This window comes from Carcharodon carcharias, chromosome 1 (genome assembly GCF_017639515.1).
Source record: "Carcharodon carcharias isolate sCarCar2 chromosome 1, sCarCar2.pri, whole genome shotgun sequence".
In the NCBI taxonomy this organism is placed as follows: domain Eukaryota; kingdom Metazoa; phylum Chordata; class Chondrichthyes; order Lamniformes; family Lamnidae; genus Carcharodon; species Carcharodon carcharias.
The window spans coordinates 170,978,451-171,005,157 of record NC_054467.1 but is presented as its reverse complement, the minus strand read 5'-3'; the positions used below and the strand labels follow the sequence as shown (position 1 = coordinate 171,005,157).

Genomic DNA, 26,707 nt, shown 5'->3' with positions numbered 1-26,707 from the left:
TACTGACAGCTGTGAAGCTGACATAAACATTGAGAAACTGATGAGACAGGCACAGAAATATACTTCAGGGGTCAATTCTAGAACACCAAATTAAAGAATTGCAGATCTCTCTTAGAAAGGTACAAACCAATCCAAGGATGACCCCCAATATTGCTGGAGAATCATGCACTTCCTTTCCCTGCATTGCTGGTAAATACCAGGAATTCTCTGAGTCCAACAAATATTGTACTATCTCACTTGGTTCTGCTAAACTACAGGTTGCCTCTTCACAGCTTTGAGAAGTGCCAAGTGTCCCATCCAAGTTCATAGCAGACCAGAGGATCCTCTTGCTACTAAACTACAGCTGTGATTGTGCAGTGCTGTCTGGGACAGGTTACCAAAGTGCACGACCAGTTCCTTGACCCCAATTCCTTACCTGGAACTGGTAAATACCAGATATTGTTACGATCTTGTTAGGGACCATTAATGTTTAAAGAGAAATCTGAACACTCCGTAATTAACCGACGGAACTACACAATTGTTCATGTTTTTAAACCAAAACAAACTTCATTGTATATAAAAATTGAACAAAACAAGTTGATTAACTTAACACAAAGTCTATTGCATTCGCTGCTCCCGGTGTGGTTTCCTCTACATTGGAGAAACCAAATGCAGACTGGGTGACCGCTTTGCGGAACACCTTCGGTTTGTCCGCAAGCATGACCCAGACCTCCTTGTCGCTTGCCATTTCAACACTCCACCCTGCTCTCATGCCCACATGTCTGTCCTTGGCCTGCTGCAATGTTCCAGTGAAGCTCTACGCAAATTGGAGGAACAGCACTTCATCTTCCGACTAGGCACTTTACAGCCTTCCGGACTGAATATTGAGTTCAACAACTTTAGATCATGAGCTCTCTCCTCCATCCCCACCCCCTTTCCGACTCCCTTTTTTCCAATAATTTATATAGATTTTTCTTTTCCCACTTATTTCCATTTGTTTTATCTCTACCTTTTAGCCTATTTCGATTCCTTCCCCCCACCTCACCCCCACTAGGGCTATCTGCCCCTTGCTCGTCCTGCTTTCTACCCTTAATGTAATCTATTAGCACATTTCTTAGCTAATATCACCACCGTCAACATCTCTTTGTCCTTTTGTCTATGACATCTTTTGACAATCTCCACCTATCTATGGCCCTCCATCCAGCTTTACTTGTCCCCACCCCCCCACCCCCCACCTTAAACCAGCTTATATTTCACCTCTCTTCTATTTTTCCTTAGTTCTGTTGAAAAGTCATATGGACTCGAAACGTTAACTGTATTCCTCTCCGCAGATGCTGTCAGACCTGCTGAGTTTTTCCAGGTATTTTTATTTTGTTTTTGTACTATAATTTATAGTTACTTATGCAATGAACTCGATTCTACTTGCTGAAAAAATTCTAGAAAAACTTTGCACCTTATTAAATGAGGTGTCCCTGGGTTTTTTAAGTGTACTGAGAGTGTAAGAAATAAGAGCAGGAGTAGGCCATTCAGCTTTTCAAACTTGCTCCATCATTCAATGAAATCATGGCTGATCTTCTACTTAACACTGTTTTCCTGCACTATCCCTGTACCCTTTGATGTTTATAATATGTGGAAATCAATCAACCTGCCTTGAACATACTCAATGACTGAGTCTCGACGGCCTTCTGGGGTAGAGAATTCCAAAGATTCACCAGCCTCTGAGTGAAGAAATTCCTCCTCATCTCAGTCTTAAATGGCTGACCCCTTATTCTGAGACTCTGTTCCCTGGATCTAGACACACAACGACCACCCCCCCCCCCCCCAAAAACCGGCCAAGGGAAACATCCTTCCTGCATCTACCATATCGAGCCCTCTAAGAATTTTATATTTCTGAACGAGATCACCTCTCATTCTTCCAAATTCTAGAGAATAGAGGCCCAGAATATTTAATCTTTCCTCACAGGACAATCCCTCCATCCCAGGAATTAATTTAGTGAACCTTTGTTGTACTCTCTCTTGGCAACTTTATCTTTCCTTAGGGAAGGAGACCAAAACTGCACACACTATTCAAGCTTTGGTCTCACCAAGGCTTCATATAATTGCATAAAGATATGTAATACTCAGATCTTCTTGTAATAAAGGTCAGCATCCCATTTGCCACCTTAATTGCTTGCTGTACCTGTATGTTAGCTTTCACTGATTCATGAACAAGGACATCCAAGTCCCTTTGAAGTTCAACACTTACCAGCCTCTCACCATTTAAGAAGTACTCTGTTTTTGTCTCTTCTACCAAAGTGGATAACTTCACATTTCTCACATTGTATTCCACCTGCCAAATTTTTGCCACTCGCTTAGCCTCTTCAAATCCCCTTGAAGCATCTTTGCATCCTCCTCACAAATCTTCTGCCTATTTTTGTGTCATCTGCAAACTTGGAAGTATTACATTTAATCTCCACATCCAAATCATTGACATACGTTGTGAACAGCCGGAGCCCAAGCACAGATCCTTGCTGTACCCCACTAGCTACAGCCTGCCAATCTGAAAATGATCCATTTATTCCTACTGCCTGTTTTCTGTCCATGTTCTGTATTAAGTTCATAATTACTCTTGAACAGCTGGCTCTGAAAAACTAATTGTATATTTGTAGAATGTCAATTGTTTCCATTACGGTAATGCCATAGGTTTTGAATATAATACTTAAAGTTTTGTATCTGAAATTTCAGCTTTTCCCTTAATCCGAGGTGTAGATCCCAATCTTCATTTTGCTGTCTGTAAAGGGCCTAGATAGAGCAGATAGGGAGAAACTGTTCTCACTCATGAAAGGATCAAGAACACGAAGTGACCCATTTAAAGTAATTGGCAAAAGAAGCAAAAGCGACATGAGGAAAAACGTTCTCATGTTGTGCGTGGTTGGGGTCTGAAACGCATTGCTTGAGAATGTGGTGCAGGCAGGTTCGATCAAGACATTCAAAATGGAATTAGAATTTTCTTAAAAAAGAAGAAAGTGCAGGGAGAAGGCAGGGGAACGGCACTCTGAGTTGCTCATTTAGAGGGCCGGTGCAGACACAGTGGGCTCAATGACTTCTTGAGCTGTAACAATTCTGATTTAGCAATTAAGAAGTGAAGGATAATCAGTGGATTTTACTTCCCGGTTTGCTGTCCGAGAGTATTTTTCAACGTGTTTTACAATGTCTATTTGATGACATCGCTGTTGCTCAATGCTGGAGATCCTCATAGTTGGCACCAGAATGAAGCTAACATTAAGAAAGATGAAATCCAAGCTATAAAGATCCTGAGATCTTCATGGACATCTTCATGACGCATGGTCAGCAGCGAGCACCATTCCTTTGCTGCTAACTGCAAAATCTGGGCCATGGTCTTTTTCTACCTCTGGCTGCAGTCTGCCTTGAAGTTTCAACTGCAGTGCTAAGTAGTATTTTTCTCACCTGACATGGAACCAGGTGGTAAAGATGTTAATTTTGGAAAGTGGTGTTAGGCAGAGCAAAATTGTGAATCAGGAGAAGTACAATGCACCTATCATTTTCTATTCAAGTTTCTGCTATTACACAAAGGTTCAGACCAATCACATCATTTATTATAGCACTATAATTTTTAAAAGCTTAATCAGTTTAATTTACACCTACATTAATGTGACTGGGCTGGTTTGAGTTTAGAGTGATGATTGTAACTGCTCTACTGCTTTTTTTCACTACATTTGAACAGGCATCTAAACCTACAAACATTTCAAACATTGATAAATAGGACTGGACTTTAAGGTATTTGTTGATTGCGCAGTTTTTCATGCATGTGATTTATTTGGAATTATATGTATTTATCTTTTATTAAGGCTTGAAGCATTGACTTTGCAGCCTTTATTCGACTGAATAGTGCATAGTATTTGAATTCAGTGAATATTTTCCAAACGTCAGTGATTTATATACTGCTTCTAATAAAGTTTTCCTAATAGGATTCATCTTCAACTTTCTGCATCTTGCAGTATACTTAAATGCAGTTCATATGCTTGATCTGAAATAAGATAAAATTCAAGTAAATGTCTTTGACAGTTGAACAAAATATTAAGAATCTGGTGGAACATATACACGTTCTATCTTAATTTATTGTTTTTTTTCCCCCAGGTACGCATTGAGACAGCTACAACCTTGAAGCTTGATATCCTTTTCAATGTATAAAGGAATATATTGCTCTAATGATATAGCCACTTTTATTTTCTCTCTCGAAATTACTTTGCCATTTTTTCCAGCATTATGTGATAAGAATGATATATTGTGCGATGAATGAATGATAGGATTGCTGCTGCAAATCCAGAGCTATGTAGTAAAATGAATGCTGCATATTTTGGGTACACATTGTGGGGTAGGGCAGAAGTGACGTGCTTTTTATAAACATTTTATTTTACTTTACTATGTGTCTTCTCTATTTTCCTATAATTAATGTTTCCTTCCAATTCTCTGTTTTTCTATGCTTCTCTCTGTCTGTGGATGTGGTTTCTCTCTCCTTTATTTACTGCCATTTTATTTTGTTATCTTAATTTCATTAGTACAGTAAGTAAATCCAATGGCACAAAGGCAAAGTGTCATTTAGCATGCTTTTTCTTAAAGGGAATGGATATTCTCAAAAAAAGATAGTGGAAAGTACTTCCTATTTGTCCATGTTAATATTCTATATTAATCCCTTCACATTAGTTCCTTATACTATGCTTTTTGGGGAATTTACTTTAAGTTGGGTGTGCTGAAATGACAGCATGAAGTTTAGTGTTTCCATTCAGTCTAAGGAATGGGAAACTTACATACTGCCTTTATGGGAGAAAAACATTCCTAGTGACTTTACAGTAGAAAAATTGATGCTAAAGAGGAAGAGGTTAGAGGGAGTGACTAAAATCTTGGTTGAAAAGATAGGATTTGAGCAGGTTTTTAGAGCTGTAGAAAAAATGGAGAAACAAAGTGAGTTCCAGAGTTGAGCCAAGGCAACAGAGTGGCCTGATAAATAGGTTGGTATGAAATTTAGTGGGTCAGTGGTCTGAACGGCGAGCCTGAACAGGAGGCCGTGATCAGAAATTGGAACTTGTGGCAAAGAAGTGGAGTTTCGATTCAGGGACAGCAATTATGGTTTCAGTCCTCCTGATGTTCAAATGAAGGAAGTTGTGACTTGTCCATAATTTACCATCTGGGCAGTCTGACAGCATGAAGGTGCACATGGAGTAGAGTGGATTAGCATACATTTGAACTTCATTCCATACACATGGATGATGTAATTAAACTGAAACAATATGCATCTCCACTGGAGTTTAGAAGAATGAGGGGTGATTTGATTGAAGTATACAAGACTCTGAATGGCTTTGGCAAGGTGGACATGGAAAGGATGTTTCCTCTTGTGGGTGGGTCCAGAACTAGGGGGCACTGTTTTAAAAATAGAGGTCACCTTTTTAGGACAGAGATGAGAAACTTTTTCTGAGGGTTGTGCAACTTTGGAACTCTTTGCTTCAGAAGACGGGCTCATCGAATATTTTTAAGACAGAGGTAGATAGATTCTTGTTAGCGGAATCAAAGATTATCGGGGTTAGATGGGAATGTGGAATTCGAAACGCAAGAAGATCAGCCATGATCTTAGTGAATGGTGGAGCAGCTTGTGGGGCCAAATGGTCTACTTCTGTTCCTATTTTTTATGTAGAAAGTTGAGGAGCCCAAGATTAGGTCCTTGGGGAACTCGGGGGGTGGGAAGGCAAATAATTGCTGGAGATGCTCTGGTATTAGCAGTGGAACTGTGCAAAGGAGGTGCCATTAAAATTGGAGAAGAATGGTGTAATCAATCGTATCAAATGTTTTGATCATATTTTCACAGTATATTATTCATAACTGGTCGGTACCACCTTGATACCGTTAGGTTAGAAGAAATGGAGTAGAGGGATTTATATAGTGTGCTTTGTGAGAAATGGGCAAGAAACTAGGAGGCGATGATGTGTTTAAGGATCTTAGAGAGGGAAGATAGGTTAGAGATGGGCATTAGTTGGGCCGAGAAACCAACTTGTTTCTAAGTGCTAATTAACCTGGCCAGACTTAGTTTCATTGATGATTCATGCATAATTGTAGAACCATAGAAAGTTGACGGCACAGAAAGGGGCCAGTTGGCCTATCGTGTCTGCGCCGACTGAGAAACCATCTACTCAACCTAACCCTACATTCCAGCATTTGGCCCGTAGCCTTCAAGCACATATCCAGACACCTTTTAAATAAATGTCAGTTCACTGTAATTTTAACTGTTTTCTGATTTAGATTCATTTCATGTACTTTTTTCCTAATTGTGTGGATCTAAACTATGATTATTTGAGGGAAGAAAATGTCATATTTTCACTGTGGAAAAAGCACATGCAGATTGCACGGGGAGTCCTTACTAATCCAAAGCTTATGTATTAAGATAAGTTTTTATTGGTAATATTAATGGCGTTATAAGAGCAACAGAGGTCTTGTTCTTTAACTCGATTACCTGTAGATGACTTTGAATTTAGAACAGAACAGTTTGTACCAGTAAGTATCATTTCTATGCATTTTTGTAACTTTGACAAAAGTGAAAGTTTTCAATAATCAGTATTTTACAAGGAGTTTTTGTTGATGGTTGAGAGAAAATAGTCCCAGCAGAACCAAAACCAAACTTTGGGAAATGATGGAACTGACCATTGTATTAACTAAAACCATTAATTGTGCTAGATCTCATCAATAAAATGCATGTGCAACAAAGGAATATTATTACTCTTTAAAAATTGAGTAGGACAGCTATATAATTGCATTCTTTAGTTTTTAATGTTTTAATTGACAGTACACCTGATGTATCAATAAAGCAATTGTGCCGATACAAATTCCCCAAACAATTAAGTTAATCATAATAATGAAGATATCAGGGTTTAAACATGAGGACTGCAAAATATTTCAACACCAGAATTTTAGAGGTGAAAGAAAGGTAGTAGCCAATTGTGTATCCATGGAATTTAATGACTTTATAAATATTGCTTCATTAATTTATTCTCCCCTTTCTGCCCTACTATTAAAGGAGTTTGCCAATACCAAGCAATTTCCTTCACCCTGCAGGCTAAAACTGTTGTGCCTTTAGACTAACCTGCAGCAGTTGTTAATGCTGTTATTAGCTGGGCAGCTGTCAGTTTGTCCTTGTTTCTGTTGTAGATTAGAGCCATTATGGCACTGAAGAAGGTCATTCAGCCCACCCACCCATGATGGTTCCCTGTAGAGCAATCCAGTCACCCTCACCAGCCCCCTTTCCCCATAGCCCTTCAAGTTTATTTTTCACATTATTTTTAGGCACCAATTTGATTTTTTATTTGATTGGCATTGTACTCTACTCCAGCTATCCTCTGCTATTTTATATAATCCAAAGTGTTGAATGCTATGCATCCTTGTAAATTGCACAGAAGTTGTATAGTACAGACTTTCCAGCTACTATCTGAGGGACAAAATTCTTCGACAATCTCTCCGACAAAATTCTTCTGTTGTTCTATGATCCAGCAGTGCAACATAAATAAACTAGGATAGCACAAGTTAAGTTAGGGATTCTTTGGAAGTATTTCATCAAATGTCAACAAGAATAAAAAGAGCACAATTGCACAGTCCTCATTTCAAATGCAAGTTTATCTTCCCATATTAGTCTAAATGTGTGAACAAGGAAATTTAAAGTTCAGAAAAAGGAAATTAAAGTATCTGTGACTAAGATTTAATAAAAAATGTGTTGACTGAGATATGTAAATATATATGTAGGCTGAAAGTAAGTGGGGGAGAGGGGGGCAGCACCTTATGACACTTGAAAATTTACAAATACAACATTAATTATTCATTGTGGTCCCTTTATACATGATTTTCTCAAATATATAATTACATTTAGTCCAGTATGACTTGCTCTTTGTAAATCTATACTGATTCGCCTAAATTAATCTGTGGCTCATAGTGCTCATTAGTTTCATGCCATAATACAGGGACTAAAAGCTCACTCACATATGAACTTTAACTAATTTGCTTGTGATTTTTTAATTTTAATATTTATTGTCATTGCGCTGGTCTCACTGGCACGCCTGGCACTTATTGCTCATCTCTAGTTGCCCTGTGAAGGTAATGGTGGGCCTTTTTCTTGAACCACTGCAGTCTGTGTTTTGTTACTCTTTGTAGTGGTTTGATACTACTGAGTAATTTACTAGGCTACTTTTAGAGGGAAGTTAGGAATCAAGCATGTTGATTTGGGACTGGAGTCACATATAGGCCACGCTAAGCAAGAGCGGAAAGTTTATTTCCCTAAAGAATATTAATAAACTCTCTGGACTTTTGCTGCAATCCAATACCTTCTAGGTCATTTTTACTGATGTCATCCTTTTCTTTTATTTCAATTTTTAAAAATGGATTCCTCAAACTGCCATGTTCGAAGTCTATACTCACATCTACTGAGTTACTGGTCCAGTAGCATAACCACTGCTCTATTATACAATGATATCCTGGCTAATTCTTGTCCCCTTTTTTGAATAACATTTGCCACCGTCCTGTCCTTTGACGTGAATGCTACTCCACATTCTTTTGAAGATGCTGCTGCTATGTTTTCCCTAATTACATTCAGCATTCTGGAATGCATACTTCTGATCCTAGTGACCTTTCTATCTTTAGTGCTATTTTAGAACTGTCTGTGCTTTTTAATATTTAACTCCACTGTAAGAGATTCAGAGGCCAGACATTAAACTTCAGATGAGTGAATATTTAATGCAGAAGAGGTGTCAAGACAATTTATTAAGCAACAAAAGTTATACTTAAGAAAATGAAGGCAGTCAATATCCTAGTTCAGGTTATTCTTGCTTTCCACTGACTCTAGTGGCTACAGATGTCCAGTAACTTCTGTTTTTTTTTCCCTTTATTGTCTTCAAACCTGTACAACAAATCTCTTCAAGTGAGTTCTTTTATTCAGGGGCTTGGCTGTGTTCTGATGTTGCCGTTTTCCTTTGATCTCATTATTCCATTTGCCAATGGGCACAGACCCATAGCTACAACCCTGAACAGGATGTCCTCAACACCTAAACAGCCCATTGTTAACTTTTTCCTGTTTTATCAAATGCCAAACTTAATCACCCTTACATTAATTTAGTTTTAGCTCCGAAGTCCACTGATCCATACATTTCAAAACATATCCTTTGATCACAACTGTTAACATAGTTTGGACATCTGCCCCTACTTCCCTTTTGCTATTCACACTATCAGTTCACATCATCAATCCCTGTTGCAGCGTGATCCTGATTTAACTTAAGTCACACAGGCAACAATTTAAGTAATCTACCTAAAATTGACCCGTCATCTACCAGGACAACAGTTCCAACTTCTCCACTCTTTCCTCATAACTGAAGTGTCTCATCCCTGGAACCATTCTCATAAACCTCTCCTGCATTCTCTCCAGTGTGTTCACATCCTTTCTATAGCGTGGCGCCCAGAACTGTACACAATACTCCAGCTGAAGCCTAACCAGTTTCTTATATAAGTTCATCATAACCTCCCTGCTCTTGTACTCTATGCACCTATTAATGAAGCCTAGAATACTGTATGCGTTAGAAACAGCTCTCTCTACCTGTTCTGCCACCTTTAATGACTTATGTACATATACACCCAGGCCTCTCTGCTCCTGCACACCCTTTAGAAAAGTATCCTTTATTTTATACCGTCTTTCTATGTTCTTTGTACCAAAATGTATCACCTTACACTTTTCCACATTGAACCTCATCTGCCACCTATCTACCCACTCCACCAATGTGTCAATGTCCTTTTGAAGTTATACACTACCCTCCTCACAATTTACAATTCTCCCAAATTTTGTGTTGCCCACAAACTATATGGGCAGCTTCCTCCATGAAACGCGTATACACTGACCCCGACTTGGGCCCATTCCTGCCCCCGTGAAAATGATAGGTTCCACGTTCAGGGCGGGACTTCTGATTTCCGGGAGCATCCACAATTTCTCTGTGACGACGAGGTTCTCTGTCATAGCAAAATTTCAGACCAGGATGTCCAGAGGAGGTGTGACTAGCAGAACAATGGACAGCTGTTGTCCAAAAGAAAAACTGGAGGAAAACAAGATTAAGACAAAACGTGCAAAGAAAAGGAAACAGAATGGGACAGAGTTTACAGTTTAAAATTGTTGAACTTTTGAGACAAGAAGGCTGCCAAGTGCCTAATTAAAAGATAAGGTGCTGTTCCCTGAACTTGCGTTAAATTTCATTGGAATGCCGCAGTAGACCGATGACAAAGGTCAGCATGGCATTAGAGTGGAGAATTAAAATGACAAGTCGCTGGGAGCTTGGGGTCATGCTTGTGGAATAACCAGAGATGTTCTGTGAAGTGGTCACCTGATCTGTGTCTTGTCTTCCCATTGTAGAACAGATCGCTTTGTGAGCAGGAAACACTATACTGAATTGAAAGAGTCACACGCAAATTGCTATTTCACCTGGAAGAAGTGTATGGGGCCTTGGACAATAAGGAGAGAGGGGTTAATGGATTTGTAATGGAGAAAGAGGACACCTCCAAGAAAAGATAAATTAAAAAAAACAAAATGGCCACAACTGCCTGGCCGTAGTTGTGGAGGGTCAACTCCTGCATGTGATGGCCATTGGCTGCAGCTGTGGCCTGGCAGCCGTGGCGGGTCCAGGTGGAGGGGTCTCTCACTGATTAATCATGCCAACTCCCTTCCCCTTCCCTCCTGTGAGGGTATCTTGGTGCACTAGTCATGTTTTGTCCCAATGTGCAAAGCCCACATGCTGGCTGGAAATCCTGCAGGGCCCCTTAATTACTCTGTTGGCTTTCTGTTGCTTGCAGGCAGCTAGCTATTCTGGCCCAAACCCAGTCTCGTTAAAATTGGCTTGGGTTTGAGATTGTGACATGGAACCGGCATGACAACCAGTGGCACAAGATTACGGGACTGGCTGCCTCTGATCTCAACCCTGTGCCTGACTGAAAATACTGCCCAAAATATCCAAGCTGTTTTTCCAAGCTAATGTAGGCCATGGCAGCAGGAGTAATCCTGTTTGCTGATTGTATCCCCTTATTTGACATTTTGCTCCTTCAGAAATAAATTATCCATTTTTGTCCTGTTGGTTTTGCAGCTTTGATCCATACTTTGGGAAATAACACTCATGAAGATGTAGATTTTGTCCCCAGCAACATTTTTATAAAGGTGCTCAGTGGTTTAATTTTTGTTCTCAAAGACAGATGTGACTGAGTTGAATTCTCTTTTCCCTTGGCAATGCCTATTCTACTGCTTTCTTAAGAGTTAATGACAATTTATGATGCCTTTTGACATGTATCTTAAGATATCTGCATCTGCTGAGGTTATAGCTGGTCTGAAAGGTTTTATAAAATGATAAATTGTGGATATTTTTTGAAGTATTAAATGCCTGTAAGGCTGAGTGCACTATAAACAGTTAAGCCATAATATATGTAATTTTGGTATAAAAACTTATTAAAGAAGCTAAGCGCATACATGAGGGAGGGAGAACTGCATTTTCCAACAAATGATTAAAGCCGGACATTGGCAAAGAAGTGGTAACTAAATGCTGCCTTGTTCTACCTGATGGACTAGAATGTGCTATTGTGTACAATTGAAACATAGGTTAATGTGTGGCCTTTCTTTTAGTGTTCATTTATGTTGGCTTAACATTTGACCTTTGCCATAATCATTCCAAATATTCTGTCTGTTGCTGTCATTTTTGAGTACTCAAAATGTCTAATTACTGCACATAATTATTTATTTGTCCCATAGTACTTGGAAAATATTTTCAGCCTACTCTTCCACTTGCTGCAAGAAGTCACAGAATATGATACGAAGATGCATATATTGCACGTCGTTTCTTGTGTCATTGAAAGAGTTGGAATGCAGGTAATACTCTGGAAACCTGTACAGTTGCAATATCCATTTTTAAAATCTTTTAATATCAATTATTCTGTACATATGTTAGATTACAATTAGTTAAATGGAAAACTTGATCAAACATATGCTCCTTGTTCAAATATGTTTTTTCCCCCCTGGTTTGCACACCAATCCTTTCTTTTGATGAAGAGCGAACCATTGGAATTTTATTCGATGACAGTTCTTCCTATCTGGATAATGTAATGTTGTGGATTGTAAGGGAAAAAGGTAGCTGATCCTGTCCTCACCACATGTGCATTTCTGCACTTAGTTGTTATTCTTGAATAGTTATTGGGAGCAGGAATAGCTGCCTCAACAGTGTCAATTTTGACCAAAAAGGTTTAGGTCAGCAGAACTGCAATTCTTATATGGACAAAAAAGGCTTGATCCTGGATCCTTCTATATCTCACTGCTCTCAAACAGGATCCACAGCAATAGTTTCATGGCATGGTTCTCAAGCGAGGCTCCTCAAAAAATGGGTTTTTCACGATCATGATATCACTTACACATCTAGAAAAATCTCAACTTTGTTTTCAGTGCATTAACTGCAATCTCATGTGGTGTTATTCCCTAGAATTTGGTCTTCTAAATGGTACTTGATCCCTAGTTGTTACCTCATTTATTTAATATTCATGTTGCTGCTATCTCTGCTGATCACATGTTTGGCAGAAAGTCACGGTGACTTTTTAAAAATCTTCAACTTATAGTATGGATGAACTTGCCACTTTTTTGCCAGCTGATAGTACCAACCAGCAGTTTGCCGTTTTTAAAACCCAACCAATGAAAATGGACCGTAGGCATCTTTGAAGCCTAACTTTATAATTTTATTACTCTCTATCTAAAAAATATTGAACAACTCATATGATCCAGTTAAAAAAATGAGAGCTGACAAACAGGCCCAGCTATGGAAACTAAATTAAAATGACAAGGTCTTGAGATCCACTGACTTGCTAATATAATAGTTATGGGTTTAGTATAAGAATGTAAGTAGCAATAGATGTACTTGAGCAGAAACAGAACACACAATACAGGTAAAAAGCATGCGAGTAAAAAGCAGATATTTTATTTTTGTGTAAAATAAAATACCATTGACTGAATCTGTAGGGATGTTCGATATTTGGACTTTTGACAAATTACATTGAAGAAAATTTCCATAATCGAGACCAATTGCACGGGGGAAAAATAGATGTGCTTTTAGGTTTTACACCACATGTTTTCTTGGGTTCTCTGGCACCCTGCTCATAAGTGATCTTGTATATTCTATTATCTGGAGCTTGTCTTAATGTGCTCATTATCTATTAACTTATACCGAGATCCTTTCACTCTCTACATTAGCTGTTTGTTGCAATGTGTTTTTCTTTTCTTTGAAAAGCAGATTAGGTGCATGTTGCTTTGGAACCTGGTAAGAATAAGTGGTTTATTGAATAAAGTAGGTCAACGAATAGGATACTGTGCAATGCAATTGTTCAGATTTTTAAAAAAATTCATTCATGGGACGTGGGCTTCGCTGGCTGGGCCAACATTTATCACCCATCCCTAGTTGCCCTTCAGAAGGTGGTGGTGAGCTGCCTTCTTGAACCACTGCAGCCCATGTGGTGTAGGTACACCCACAGTGCTGTTAGGAAGGGAGTTTCAGGATTTTGACCCAGTCACAGTGAAGGAACAGCGATATATTTCCAAGTCGGGATGGTGAGTGACTTGGAGGGGTACATCCAGGTGGTGGTGTTCCCATCTATCTGGTGCACTTGTCCTTCTAGGCAATAGTGGTCGTGGGTTTGGAAAGTGCTGTCAAAGGAGCCTTGGTGAATTCCTGCAGTGCATCTTGCAGATGGTACACACTGCTGCTCCTGTGCATCGATGGTGGAGGGAGTGATTGTAATGATGGGGAAATAATCAGAATTCACCATTGTTACAATTGTGAAACACTCTGCAACTACTGGCATCCACACATGCGCAGTTAAGCACAGAAAACTGGAAGTTGCTGTTAGTGCTTCCCCGCTTCTCCACAGGCTTCACTGTTGAATTCCCACAGCTGGAAATCTTTAGAAGTCTTGCATTGACATGAATGCCTACTTTAATGGTCTTAGACTTGCTGTCAAGGCCTTTGAAAAAGTATTGCTGATAAAAGACATGCTTTTTGTGACTGTCCTGATGAGTGCAAGACAAGAATGCCAAGTTTCAAAGGGACCAGCAATTTATACTGCATGAGAAAGGGATGCTGATTGGTCGATAAGCCAGCTCTAGTTTTTATTATTATTTTTTCATTCATTTCATGGCATTGATGGCCAGCATTTATTGTTCATGTTCAGAGTCTGGAGTCACATGTAGGCAGATTTCCTTCCCTAAAGGAAGGACATGAATGAACCAGATGGGTTTTTAGATGGGGATTCGAACCCTGGTGCCCAGAGTATTACCCTGGGTCTCTGGATTACTAGTCCATCAACAATACCACTATGCCATTGCCTCTTACAAGATATCTTTGATCCGCCCTATTTTGGCATCAAGCTTGCACTGTGAGAAAATGGCTTGGGCCCTATTTAAGGGATTGCTGATAAAGCAAATAATATAGTGCCTGCAGCTGTAGGAATTTCAACGTGTATATTGATCAGTGAAAGGTCGGCTTGTGGTAGATAGTAGTAGAAAACCCATTAGTGGATTGCTTAGCAAGCACATTGAGGAAAGGGAGCTCATTAGACTACTTCGTTTCAAAGGTGATGGAGGGCTTTATGGTGAGTGTGGAAATTATTACTTGCAGCTGCAGGTTCAAATATAGCAAACATATCATCTACGTATCGGAAATATGCAAGGGTAGGAGGTTAAGGGTCAATGTCGAAAACACATTTCTTATGAAAACCAATGAAAATGTTAGCAAACTACCTCTCTGCACTTAGAAAGACCAATTTTATACTTGTGGAATGTCAAATTTCTTGATTATAAAATAAATCTCTTTTAAAAATAAATTCTTATTAAAATAGTTTATTTCAACTTTTACCTTAATCTCCTGTATGTTCCAATCTTTATTTTGTTGCCGGTAACCTTCTTAAAAAAATGAAAGATAATCAGTGCTGCTTACTCCTTGATTTGCTGTCTGTGAGAATTCTTCGATGTGTTCTGCCTGCTTGATGACATCACTTGCTGGAGATTCTCTTCAGCTGATGTTGGACTGAAATTAGCATTGGAAGAGGTGAAATCCAAGCTACAGATCTTTATGGGCAGCCTTTTGCACGGTCAGCGTCAAGTTTCAATGTTTTGCCACTGACTGCAAAATCTAGGCCAGTAAAAACTTAAATAAACATGGATTTAATCACATGAATTCAGAAAGGGAAGGTCTGCCCAGCCATCCACCTTGACGCTTCTTTGGGATAACTTTATCCTAAATGAATTACTGTTTCTCAGTGCTGTTTAATTTGACTTACTGAACTCACTTGAACATGTTCCACATGTGGCCATTAGATAAACTATACAAAGGAAAAATCACTAGTTTTAGAGATGTGAATAATGTGGAAAAGCTGAAGAAAATTAGGCATACCAGCCCTGAGAGGAGACTGGAGAACTTTGGCTTTTCACCCTTTCAAGGAGCTGTCTTAAAAGACTATCTGGAGGGGCCTGCTGAACAATTGCTGGATGCAAGTCGTTCCGAGACTTTTGGTCACCAGGGGCAGAGGGAGCAGGCACATTGGAGGATCTCCTTGAGGGACTGTTCTTGGGCCTGACCAAGGTGACCATCAACAGGTCCAGGTCGCTGTCGCTGGGTCAAAATTTGGAGCTCCCTCCCTAACAGCACTATGGGTGTACCTACACCACAGGAACTGCAGCAGTTCAAGAATGTAGCTCACCACTACCTACACTACCTACCTACCTACCACTACACCAAGTGGACATATTTCATAATATTTATCAAACCTTTAATTTGTTTTTCAAATCACTTCATCTCCCTGAGGCAGCTCTCTGCCTTAGGGAGGTTATGTAGCATGCACTCGCGCGCATGACTGAAGGTCACGCTTGCCCAGCTCGCACTCCTCCCCCTGCCCGAATAGGCAGCGCTTAGCGCTGCCGCTCATGTTTCATGCTGGGTAATTGGCCTGCCAGTGTGAAATTGCCTTCTGGGCCAGATCGCAGGTGGCGGGTGGCTTCCCGACCAGCCCTGTTGAGCCCACAAACCAAGGGCAGAATTCTGCCCCAAGATACGGCATAATTTCAAACTTGTGAAAGGAAAACAGTTTTTCTTCACACAATAATTATACATGGAATGGATTTCTGGATAGTGGTGAAACCAAAAACCCTGGTATTACTTAAAAACAAATTGATTCTCCAACGGGCTCTTCTGTGTTTTTCTGGATGAATGAACTAAGATGGGTTGAATGCTTCCTCATCCGTAATTATCTTTTGATTGCAATTACAATTTCCCATTATTGCATTCGATAGGCAGTCATTCACAATTTGTCACTCACTTGAATTTCTTTCCATCCAAATACAATTGCCACTTTCAGCAGAGTGTAGAACAATCTCTCAGACCGTCAGCAGCCAAAATGCCAATCTGAGTGAATTGAATGCAGCGGTATCTAAGGAATAAGGTGACACTGAGGAACAATGCATGAGTAATGACTCCTTTGCATGCAACTCTCATGTAAATGATCTCCATTTTGCACGAAATAGCTAGTAAATTCTGAGAAACTTATTTTTAATCCCTCATCCACATCCCCACGCCCACATCCTGTAAATGAATTTTTAAAAGGTTGCAGCTATGTAGCATCTTTAATGTGGGAAAATGTCCCAAGGTGAACACAAAAATGGATGCTGTGCCAAAGGAGGTATTGGGCTGTATCTAAAAGTTTAGTCGAAGAGGTTTTAAGGAGGGTGCGCATTTCAGTTAGGCAAGAATGCCATCAAAATTAAATGACACATTCAGTTTGGAAGAAATAGATTTCAGTATCTTTTGCAGCAGCCTTCTTACTAAACTTGAGTTGAAATCTTAAAATTTGCCCTTAGATACTTTAGGATTTGTCTGTGTAATTCAGCATTTCAAAGTGTCCTGTAACCATTCTTGTTCTCGTAGCTTTACACATTTTATGAACAATTAATCTACTTTTCACATAATTGACCTTTCTCATTCCGTCCCCAATTTATTGCCCTAATAGGTTTTTTTTCCATTTATAGATTCGGCCTTATGTTGGATGTTTGGTGCAGTATTTACCTTTGCTATGGAAGCAGTCTGAAGATCACAATATGCTCCGTTGTGCAATTCTCACCACACTAATTCACCTAGTTCAGGTACAACTTTAATAAGTGCATTTTCTTTTCATTGGGTTTTGAATTGTATTGAATTCCATTATTTGAACATTTCTGGGAGCTCAGCTGTGCCTAACATCAGGAATACTTGATATTGTAGTAACCTATATGGCTGTTAGCATCTAGACTCGGAAGTAAAGAATCTGACCACATGGTGGGCCATTGCTGCTCATGAAACTGTATCCTTGTGTGAGGCTTTACTTTTGGAGAAAGGGAGAAAATTAGAGAACAGTCCCAGATTGAGCGGTTTGGAATGATTTAAACTTATGATTCACGACTGGACTTTGGGCAAATTTCAAGTAAGCCAGGCCAAGAAGTATTATATAGTTTAGGATGTTAGTTGTTGTTGCAAAGTTCTCTATTTGAAAGATATTTATTGGAGAAAATCTGTGAGTAAATATTTCCTGTTGAATTCTTGCCTTGGATGTAGCCATCATGAGGCTTACAACCACTACATGCTTCATACTCCCAGTCATAATACTGTATTGATTTTTTGTGATCTTCAGCTAGAAGGTTTTTATGTTTAAATTACAGTGTTCTATATAGCTTTCATAGTATTCAGCTTAAATGTCAGTGTGACAGGGACTGCACTGCCAAGGGTGGCTATCAGACAAACTAGGCTGTTGAATCTTTTTGATATTAGTTCTCAAAGCTTTGAACTGAATACAGGACAGCTGAAACAGCAGTGAATGTACTTGTTGCTCGACAAAATATTTGGAATTGAATAGAATAACGTGACCCATTTGGTGCAATTATATTCATGATAGGAATCTTTGTTTTATTTAAGATGAGCTGCTGTTTATGTTGACTAATTGAGGGAATTATGTTTCCTGTCGCTGGATAAGTAAAAATTAATGAACTTTTAGATAAGTGAAAATTAATGAACTTTTTAGAAGTTCCATAACTTCAGTTAAATTGTTCTGTTTTAATGTGCCTTTAGTTGCCACATTTATCATTTTCACCAAATAATGGAGCTCCTTCCTTGAACCTATAATATATCCTACCAGGAAGCAGAGCGAGGCATTACATCAAGAAGTTATATCATTTGCACCAAGTATCCCAGCCAAAATTACATCCTCACCCAACACCATAAATTAATTTATACATAATCTCATTTTCTGTTAGTGAAATCTTTTTGCATACAAATTAACTGCTTGCATGACAAAAATGCCCTAGATTTAATAAAACAATTCTTCATAAGAACATAAGAATGAGGAGTAAGGGCAGGCAATTCGCCTGCCCTGCCATTCATTACAATCATGACTGATCTCATTTCGGCCTCAACTCCAATTTCCCACCCTCTCCCCATAACCTTTCAACCCATTACTAATTAAAAATCTGTCTATCCCCTCCTTAAATTTATTCAGTGTCCCGGCAACTACCGCACTCTGAGGTAGTGAATTCCACAGATTCACGACTCTTTGAGAAAAGTAATTCCCCCTCATCACTGATTTAAATCTACCACCCCTTAGCCTAAAACTATGGCTTCCCAGAAGGGGAAACATCCGCTCCACATCTACTTTGTTTATACCGTTTAGCATCTTATATACCTCAATTAGATCTCCTCTCATCCTTCTAAACTCTAGCAAGTATAGGCCTAAACTGCTCAAACTCTCCTCATAAGTCAAGCCCCACATCTCTGGAATCAATCTAATGAACCTCCTCTGAGCCGCCTTCAGTGCAACTACATCCTTCCTCAAGTAAGGGGACCAAAACTGTGCACAGTACTCCAGGTGCGGTCTCACCAATGCCTTGTACAGTTGCAACAACACTTCCCTATTTTTATTCTCTATTCCTTTAGCAATAAATGCCAAAATTCCATTTGCCTTCCTTATTACCTGCTGTACCTGCATATTAGCTTGCAGCGATTCATGCATGAGGACACCCAGATCCCTCTACACTGATGCATTCTGAAGTTTCTCTCCATTTAAATAATAAGTCGACTTTTTATTTTTGCGACCAAAATGGATAACCTCTCACTTATCCACGTTAAACTCCATCTGCCAAATTTTGGCCCATTCACCTAACTTGTCCACATCCATTTGTAAATTTCTTATTTCTTTATCGCAACTTACTTTCCCACCTATTTTGATATCATCTGCAAATTTAGCTTTGGAACCTTCTATCCCCGAATCCAAGTCATTAATGGTTGGGGCCCAAGGACTGAACCCTGTGGCACCCCACTAGTTACAGCTTGCCATCCAGAAAAAGACCCATTTATTCCGACACTGTTTTCTGTTTGTTAGCCAATCCTCTATCTAAGCTAATATATTACCCCTAACTCCATGTGATCTTGTCTTGTGTATTAATCTTTTGTGCGGCACCTTATCGAAGGCCTTCTGGAAGTCCACATCTACAGGATCCCCATTATCCACTTTGCTTGTCACATCTTCAAAGAACTCTAGCAAATTAGTCAAACATGATATACTGTCCATAAAACCATGCTGACTGTGATGGATTGCATTTTGACTTTCCAAATGCCCCATTACTACTTCCTTCATAATTGATTCCAACAACTTCCCAACAACAGACATTAATCTAACTGGTCTATAGTTTCCTACTTTCTGCCTCCCACCCTTTTTGAATAAAGGCATTATGTTAGCATTTTTCCATTCCACTGGAACCTTTCCAGAATCCAGGGAATTTTGGAATACTAAAGCCAATGCATCCACTATCTCTGCTGCCACTTCCTTTAAGACCCTGGGATGTAGGCCATCAGGTCCTGGGGACTTGTTATCCTTTAATCCCAATAGTTTGCTCAGTACTTTTTCTTTAGTGATGGTGATTGTTCTAATTTCCTTCCCCTCTATATCCTCTGCACTACCTGATACTATTGGGGTAGTACTAGTGTCCTCCACTGTGGAAACTGAGGCAAAATATTGATTAAGCGTCTCTGCCATTTCTGCGTTCCCCACAATTAACTCCCCAGTCTCGTCCTCCAAGGGACCAACATTCACTTTAGCTACTCTCTTTCCTTTTATATACTTGTAGAAGCTTTTGCTATCAGTTTTTACATTGTGCGCTAGTTTTCTTTCATAGTTTACCTTTGCTGTTTTTATTTTTTTAGTAACCCTTTGTTGATCTTTAAAAGTTTCCCAATCTTCCAGCCTGCTATTGACCTTCGCAATTTGGTATGCCTTAGTTTTTGCCTTCATGCTATCTTTAACTTCCTTGCTTAGCCATGGATGCTTTTTCCCCCTCTTACCATCTTTCTTTCTCATTGGAATATATTTTACTTGGAAGGAATTGAATATCTTCTTAAATATCTGCCACTGTTCATCAACTGTCCTGCCTTGTAGTCTTCCTGCCCAGTCCATTAGGGTTAAATCTGCCCTCATATCTATGTAGTTACCTTTGTTTAACTCCAGAGCACTAGTGTGGGACTCAATTTTCTTGGTCTCAAACTGGACTTGAAATTCTATCATGCTATGATCACTTTTCCCTAGAGGATCCTTTACTATGAGATCATTAATTAATCCCATCTCATTACACAAACCCAAGTCCAGAATACCCTGCTCCCTGGTTAGTTCCACAACATATTGGCTCCAAGAAACAATCTCTAATACACCTTATGAACTCTCCCTCAAGGCTACCCTTGTCTAGTCTATATGCATATTAAAACCGCCCATCATTATTGCTGTGCCTTTCTTACATGCTCCCAGTATTTCCTGGTTTATACTGTGCCCTACTGCTAAACTACTGTTTGGGGACCTATAGATTACTCCCACCAGGGACTTCTTTCCCTTGTTATATCTTATTTCTACCCAGACTAACTCGACGTTTTGCTCTCCAGTGCCTATATCATTCCTCACTATAGCACTGATCTCTTCCTTTACTAACAAAGCTGCACCGCCTCCTTTTCTTTCCTGCCTATCCTTCCAAAACACTGAATACCCTTGGATATTCCCAAAGCTGTCCTCCCTGTAACCACGTCTCAGTAATCGCCACCAAATCGTACCTATTTATCTCTATTTGTGCTGTTAACTCATTAGTTTTATTCTGAATGCTACGTGCATTCAGATACACAGCCTTTAAGTTTGCCCTACTGTCAATTTTCCCTACTCTTATATGATTCTTTGGTGCAAGATGGCGTTCACACACTCTGTCCCTTCCTTTCACCTTTTGATAGCAGTCAGCCTCGTCACTAACCTGCACTCTTGCCCTCTCCTTAAACTTTGATTTTTTATATTTCCATGCAATTGAACCCTCCCCACCCCCAACTATTCAGTTTAAAGCCCTATCTACGACTCTAGTTCTGCGATTCGCCAGGACACTGGTCCCAGCATAATTCAAGTGGAGCCTGCCCGAATGGAATAGCTCCCTCTTTCCCTCATACTGATGCCAATGTCCCATGAATTTGAACCCACTTCTCCCACACCAATCTTTGAGCCACGCATTTAACTCTTATTGACCCTGTGCCAATTAGCTCATGGCTCAGGTAGTAATCTGGAGATTATTACCTTTTTGGTTTTGCTTTTTAATTTAGCCCCTAGCTGCTCGTATTGCCTCAGCAGAACCTCTTTCCTTCTTCTCCCTATATCCTTGGTATCTATGTGGACCACGACAACTGGATCTTTCCCCGCCAACTATAAGTTCCTCTGCAGTCCAGATGAGATATCCTTAACCCTGGCACCAGGTAGGCAACACAGCCTTCGGGACTCTCGATCCTGGCTACAGAGAACAGTATCTATTCCTCTAACTATACTATCCCCAATTACAACTACATTTCTCTTTTATCCCTCCACTTGAGAAGCTCCCTGTATCACGGTGCTATGGTCAGTTTGCGCATCCTCCCTACAGTCCCCGCTCTCGTCCACACAGGGAGCAAGAATCTCAAACCTATTGGATAAGGGCAAGGGCTGAGGCTCCTGCAGTGCTACTTCTTGGATCCCTCTACCTGCCTCACTCATAGTCACACCCTCCTGTCGCTGACCACTGGCTGAATTTAAGGTAGTTAATGTAAGGGGTGTGATTGTCTCCTGAAACGCAGCATCCAGGTAACTCTCCCCCTCCCTGATGTGTCGCAGTGTCTGAAGCTCAGACTCTAGCTCATCAACTCTGAGCTGGAGTTCTTCGAGCAACTAGCATTTCCTACAGATGTGGTCACTAGGAACCACAATGGGTTCCACCAGTTCCCACATCATGCAGCTACAACACATCATCTGGCCCTGCATCTCTATTTTATTTAATTAGTTTTTAAATTTGTTTTTAAAGTTCCTACTGGTCTTTAGTTCATCAACCTGTAAAATATTTCTCCCATTTACCTTTAATCTGAAAGCAAGTTAGAATAGAGATTCAAAATACACTTTTTAAAATCAATTGGAACCCGCTCTTTCTGCTGAGTTGAAGCTAAAGTGTTAGGCGCCCGATCCTGGGTCCCAGTAGTCACCCTTTATCTGAAATGAACTTAGACTAGGTAGTTCAAACTAGCAGTTACTTACCAACCAATGAACTTACGGTTTTCCTGTGATGTCACTTTTTTTTTCACTTGGTGACGGTGACTGTAGAGGACACTCCTCTCGCTATCTCCTCTAGCTGCTGCTGACTGCCTGTCCCAGGGTGGTCCTTTAGCTTCTGCTGGCTGCCTGTCCCAGAGTCCTCCTCTCGCACTCTCCTCTAGGTACTACTGACTGCCTGTCCCAGTGTCCTCCTCTCGCACTCTCCTCTAGGTGCTGCTGACTGCCTGTCCCAGAGTCATCCTCTCGTACTCCCCTCAGATGTGAAACATTTTGGCATGTCCTGCTGACATGATGAGCTACGACATAAATGTAGGCTTATTCAATTTTTGCTTAGTATTGCACAGTATTTACAGCAGAGAAACAGGCCAGTTGACCCAACAGGTCAATGGACCACATGAACCTCCTTCCACCCATCTTCATCTAACCCCATAAACATATCCTTTTATTCATTTCTCCCTTATGTCTTCATCTATCCTTCCCTTAAATGCATCTGTGCTAGTCAACTCAACTGCTGCTTGTAGTAGTAAGTTTCACATTCTACCCACTCTCTGGATAAGGAGATTTCTCCTGAAATTGCTTTTGGATTTATTAGTGACTATCTTAAATTTATAGACTCAAGTTCTGGTCTCCTACAAAGTGGAAACATCCTCCTTTACCAAACTCTTTCATAATCTTAAAGACCTCAATTGGGTCACCTGTCAGTCTTCTCTCTTCTAGAAAAAAGAGCCTCAGCCTATTCAAACTTTCTTGATCTGCAATAACTTCTAATATCACTACAGTCAGTCTTTTTTGCATCTAATTGCCTCCACATTCAGTTTATAACATAGAGACCAGACTAAATATTGTCAAACTGAAGTTTTATACAGGTTTAACAGAACTTCTTTGCATCTATTCTATTCTCTTAGAAATTACCCACAATGCTAAGTTTGCTTTGTTAAGGTCTTATTAACCTGTTGCTGCTTTTAGTGATTTGTCTATCTGTACCTGATTCCTCTACCACTGCATCCCCATTTCTACCAAAATGTACCACCTCACATTTACATATGGGTGAAGTTCATTTACCAATTAAACACATTCTGCAAGTTTATTAACACCTGTACTCTGTCACAGTCCTGTATGATTGTAACCTCCAATTTGGTGTTCTCAAATTTTGAAATTGTACTTCAGATTCCCGAGTCCAAATCATGTACCTAAACAGTGAACATCGGTGGCCCCAACACTGATCCTGGCAGAACACTTGCTCAGCTTTTGCCAGTCTGAGTAGCTCCCTTTAACACTCTACTCTCTCTTTTCTGTTTCGTAGCCAATCCTTTCTGCTACTTTCCCTCTGACTCTGCATGTTCTAACAACAAAAACAAGTTGTATTTATATAGCACCTATAACGACTGGGATTTTCTGTGCCCGCTGGCGTCAGGCATGTTCAGTGGCGTGAGCGGACAATATGGTGCAATCGGTTTCATGATGGCATGAAACCAGTTTGCGATTGTCTGCTCAGCTCACCAATGAGCATTTCCTGCCATCGGACGTTGGGGACCTCATTGTAATGCATCTGCATATCATTATTAGGCCCCCCAACCCCACCCTGGGCGGGATTGTCTGCCCCTTCCCACCAACGTGTTTTGTAATTGCATATATAAGGTTTGCACTTGATGGGTTGCACTTAGCTCAGAAAATTCAGGTCTCTCCCTACCAGATCAGCCATATGTGGGTGGTTTTTCAATGGCTGCAGGGCTGGGGCTTGCTTGGGGAAGGGGGAGAAGTGGCCTTGGACAAGGGAAGAGGCTGCATGACAAGAGATGTACTGGGAAAGGGGGCTATCTCAGTTTGTGTGGGGACGCATGTTGATCTGTGCAAGTTGCCTCAAGATGGTAAGGGCTGAGGAGGCAGTCCCCAGAGGAGATGAGGCTAGATGGACATGTGAGGCCCAACGTAAACTGGAGGAACAACACCTCATCTTCCGACTAGGGACTTTACAGCCTTCCGGACTGAATATTGAATTCAACAACTTTAGGTCGTAAGCTCCCTCCCCCATCCCCACCCCCTTTCTGTTTCCCCCTTCCCTTTTTTTTTCCCAATAAATTATAAAGATTTTCCTTTTCCCACCTATTTCCATTATATAAAAAAAAACCCCACTAGAGCTATACCTTGAGTGCCCTACCATCCATTCTTAATTAGCACATTCGTTTAGATAATATCACCAACTTTAATTTTAACACCTATGTGTTCTATTGTACTATTGTCGTTGACATCTTTTGATGATCTGCTTCTATCACTGCTTGTTTGTCCCTACAACCACACCCCCCCCCCTCCACCTCTTTGTCTCTCTATCTCTCCGCCCCCCACACACACACCTTAAACCAGCTTATATTTCAACTCTTTCTTGGACTCGAACGCAAGTTCTGTCGAAGGGTCATGAGGACTCGAAACGTCAACTCTTTTCTTCTCCGCCGATGCTGCCAGACCTGCTGAGTTTTTCCAGGTAATTCTGTTTTTGTTTTGGACATGTGAGGGTATGTGTGTGAGAATGGGTGGTGACGTCCCTTGAGCTGGCAAAGAGTGAGATGCCAGTGAATGTGTGATTGGCATGAGTGTGAGAGCTTAGAGTGATGAGATGGTTGCCATTCCCTGGCTGCATGGATGAGGTCATTCATCCTCTATATGCATTGATGACCAATCTCTTCTGTGCAGCATTGGCACTGACTACCACTGCCATTGCCTACCAAAGTGGAGTGGTAATGTTGCTGCCCCTCTTGTGGCCAGAGTGGGAGTGGAGAACATCACAACGGGCCTCCATGGCGTCCAAAAGGCTCTGAACAGCTGCAGTCTTCTTGCCTTTCGGGGTCCTGTTTTCTTTGCAGCAGTCCTGGCCTGGAAGCACTAAGCGCAGGTGTACTTTAAATATGGTCTTTGGCGTGGTGAAGCGATGAGGTGGTGGGTGGATCTGAGCCCGCCTGCCATTGAAATGGCGTGTATCCTGGGTATACATGATTAATGCGGCAGATTTGGGATGATACGGCATGAAAAGCTGCTTTTGCAGCCGGCAAGTAAAATATATTTTTTCCTGCCTGCCACTGCACTTAGTGCAAATCTGGGACGATTCTGCCCAATGTAACAAGACATCCCAAGGTTCTTCACAGGAGTATTATTGAACAAAATATGGCACAAGCCAGTTAGTGAGATATTAGGCCAGTTATCATATAGTTATTATGGCACAGAAGGAGGCCATTTGGCCTATCAAGCGCATACTGACTGTCTGTAGAACAAGCCAATCATTCCCATTCTCCCGCTTTATCCCCTTAGCCTGTAAGTTGATTACCCTCAAGTGTCTATCCAACTTCCTTTTCAAATAATTAAATGTATCTGCCTCCTCCACCTTGTAGGCATTGAGTTCCAGGTCACTACCACTTGTGTAAAAAGATTCTTCATAAAAGGAAAAGAAATAGCAGCTGGAGAATGCTGTTTGGCATTTCAAGCCTGCTCTACCATTTAATAAGATCATGGCTGACCTGATTGCGGCCTTAGTTCCAGTTTTCTACCTGACCCCTCCCGCCCCCCACAAAACCCCTGACTCCCTTGTACGTTTTAAATCTGTCTAATTCCTTTCTCCTTGAATATATTCAATGACTCAGCTTCCACTGCTCTCTGGGATAAAGAATTCCAAAGATTAATGTCCTTCTCAGAGAAGAAATTCCTCGTCATCTCAGCCTTAAATGGGAGACTCCTTATTCTGAAACTGTGCCCTCCTAATTCTAGATTTGCCCATGTGTTGTAGCATCCTCCCAGCATCCACCCTGTCAAGCCCCCTCAGAATCTTTATAAGTTTCAATAAGAAAACCTCTTATTCTTCCAACGAGTATAGGCATAACCCTGTCAACCGTTCCTTCCATGGCAAGACCTTCAGCCCAGGAACCAACCTATTGAGCCTTTTCTGAATTGCCTCCAATGCAAATAAATAAGGAGACCAAAACTGTACGCATAACTCTAGGTGTGATTTCACCAATATCCTGTACACTTGTAGCAATAATTCCCT

At 40.5% G+C, this 26,707-nt stretch overlaps 1 protein-coding gene across 5 annotated transcripts in view; it reads left to right on the top strand.

The window, feature by feature from the left end:
* Positions 1-26,707, top strand: part of ipo11 (importin 11) — a 699,237-nt gene that overhangs the window by 320,310 nt on the left and 352,220 nt on the right. For all 5 annotated transcript variants that reach the window (XM_041187080.1, XM_041187063.1, XM_041187071.1 and 2 more), the window contains 4 exons: positions 4,117-4,150; positions 6,482-6,522; positions 11,783-11,899; positions 17,087-17,200. In XM_041187080.1, the coding sequence (XP_041043014.1) occupies positions 4,117-4,150; positions 6,482-6,522; positions 11,783-11,899; positions 17,087-17,200 (306 nt within the window). The remainder of the gene's footprint in view (positions 1-4,116; positions 4,151-6,481; positions 6,523-11,782; positions 11,900-17,086; positions 17,201-26,707) is intronic.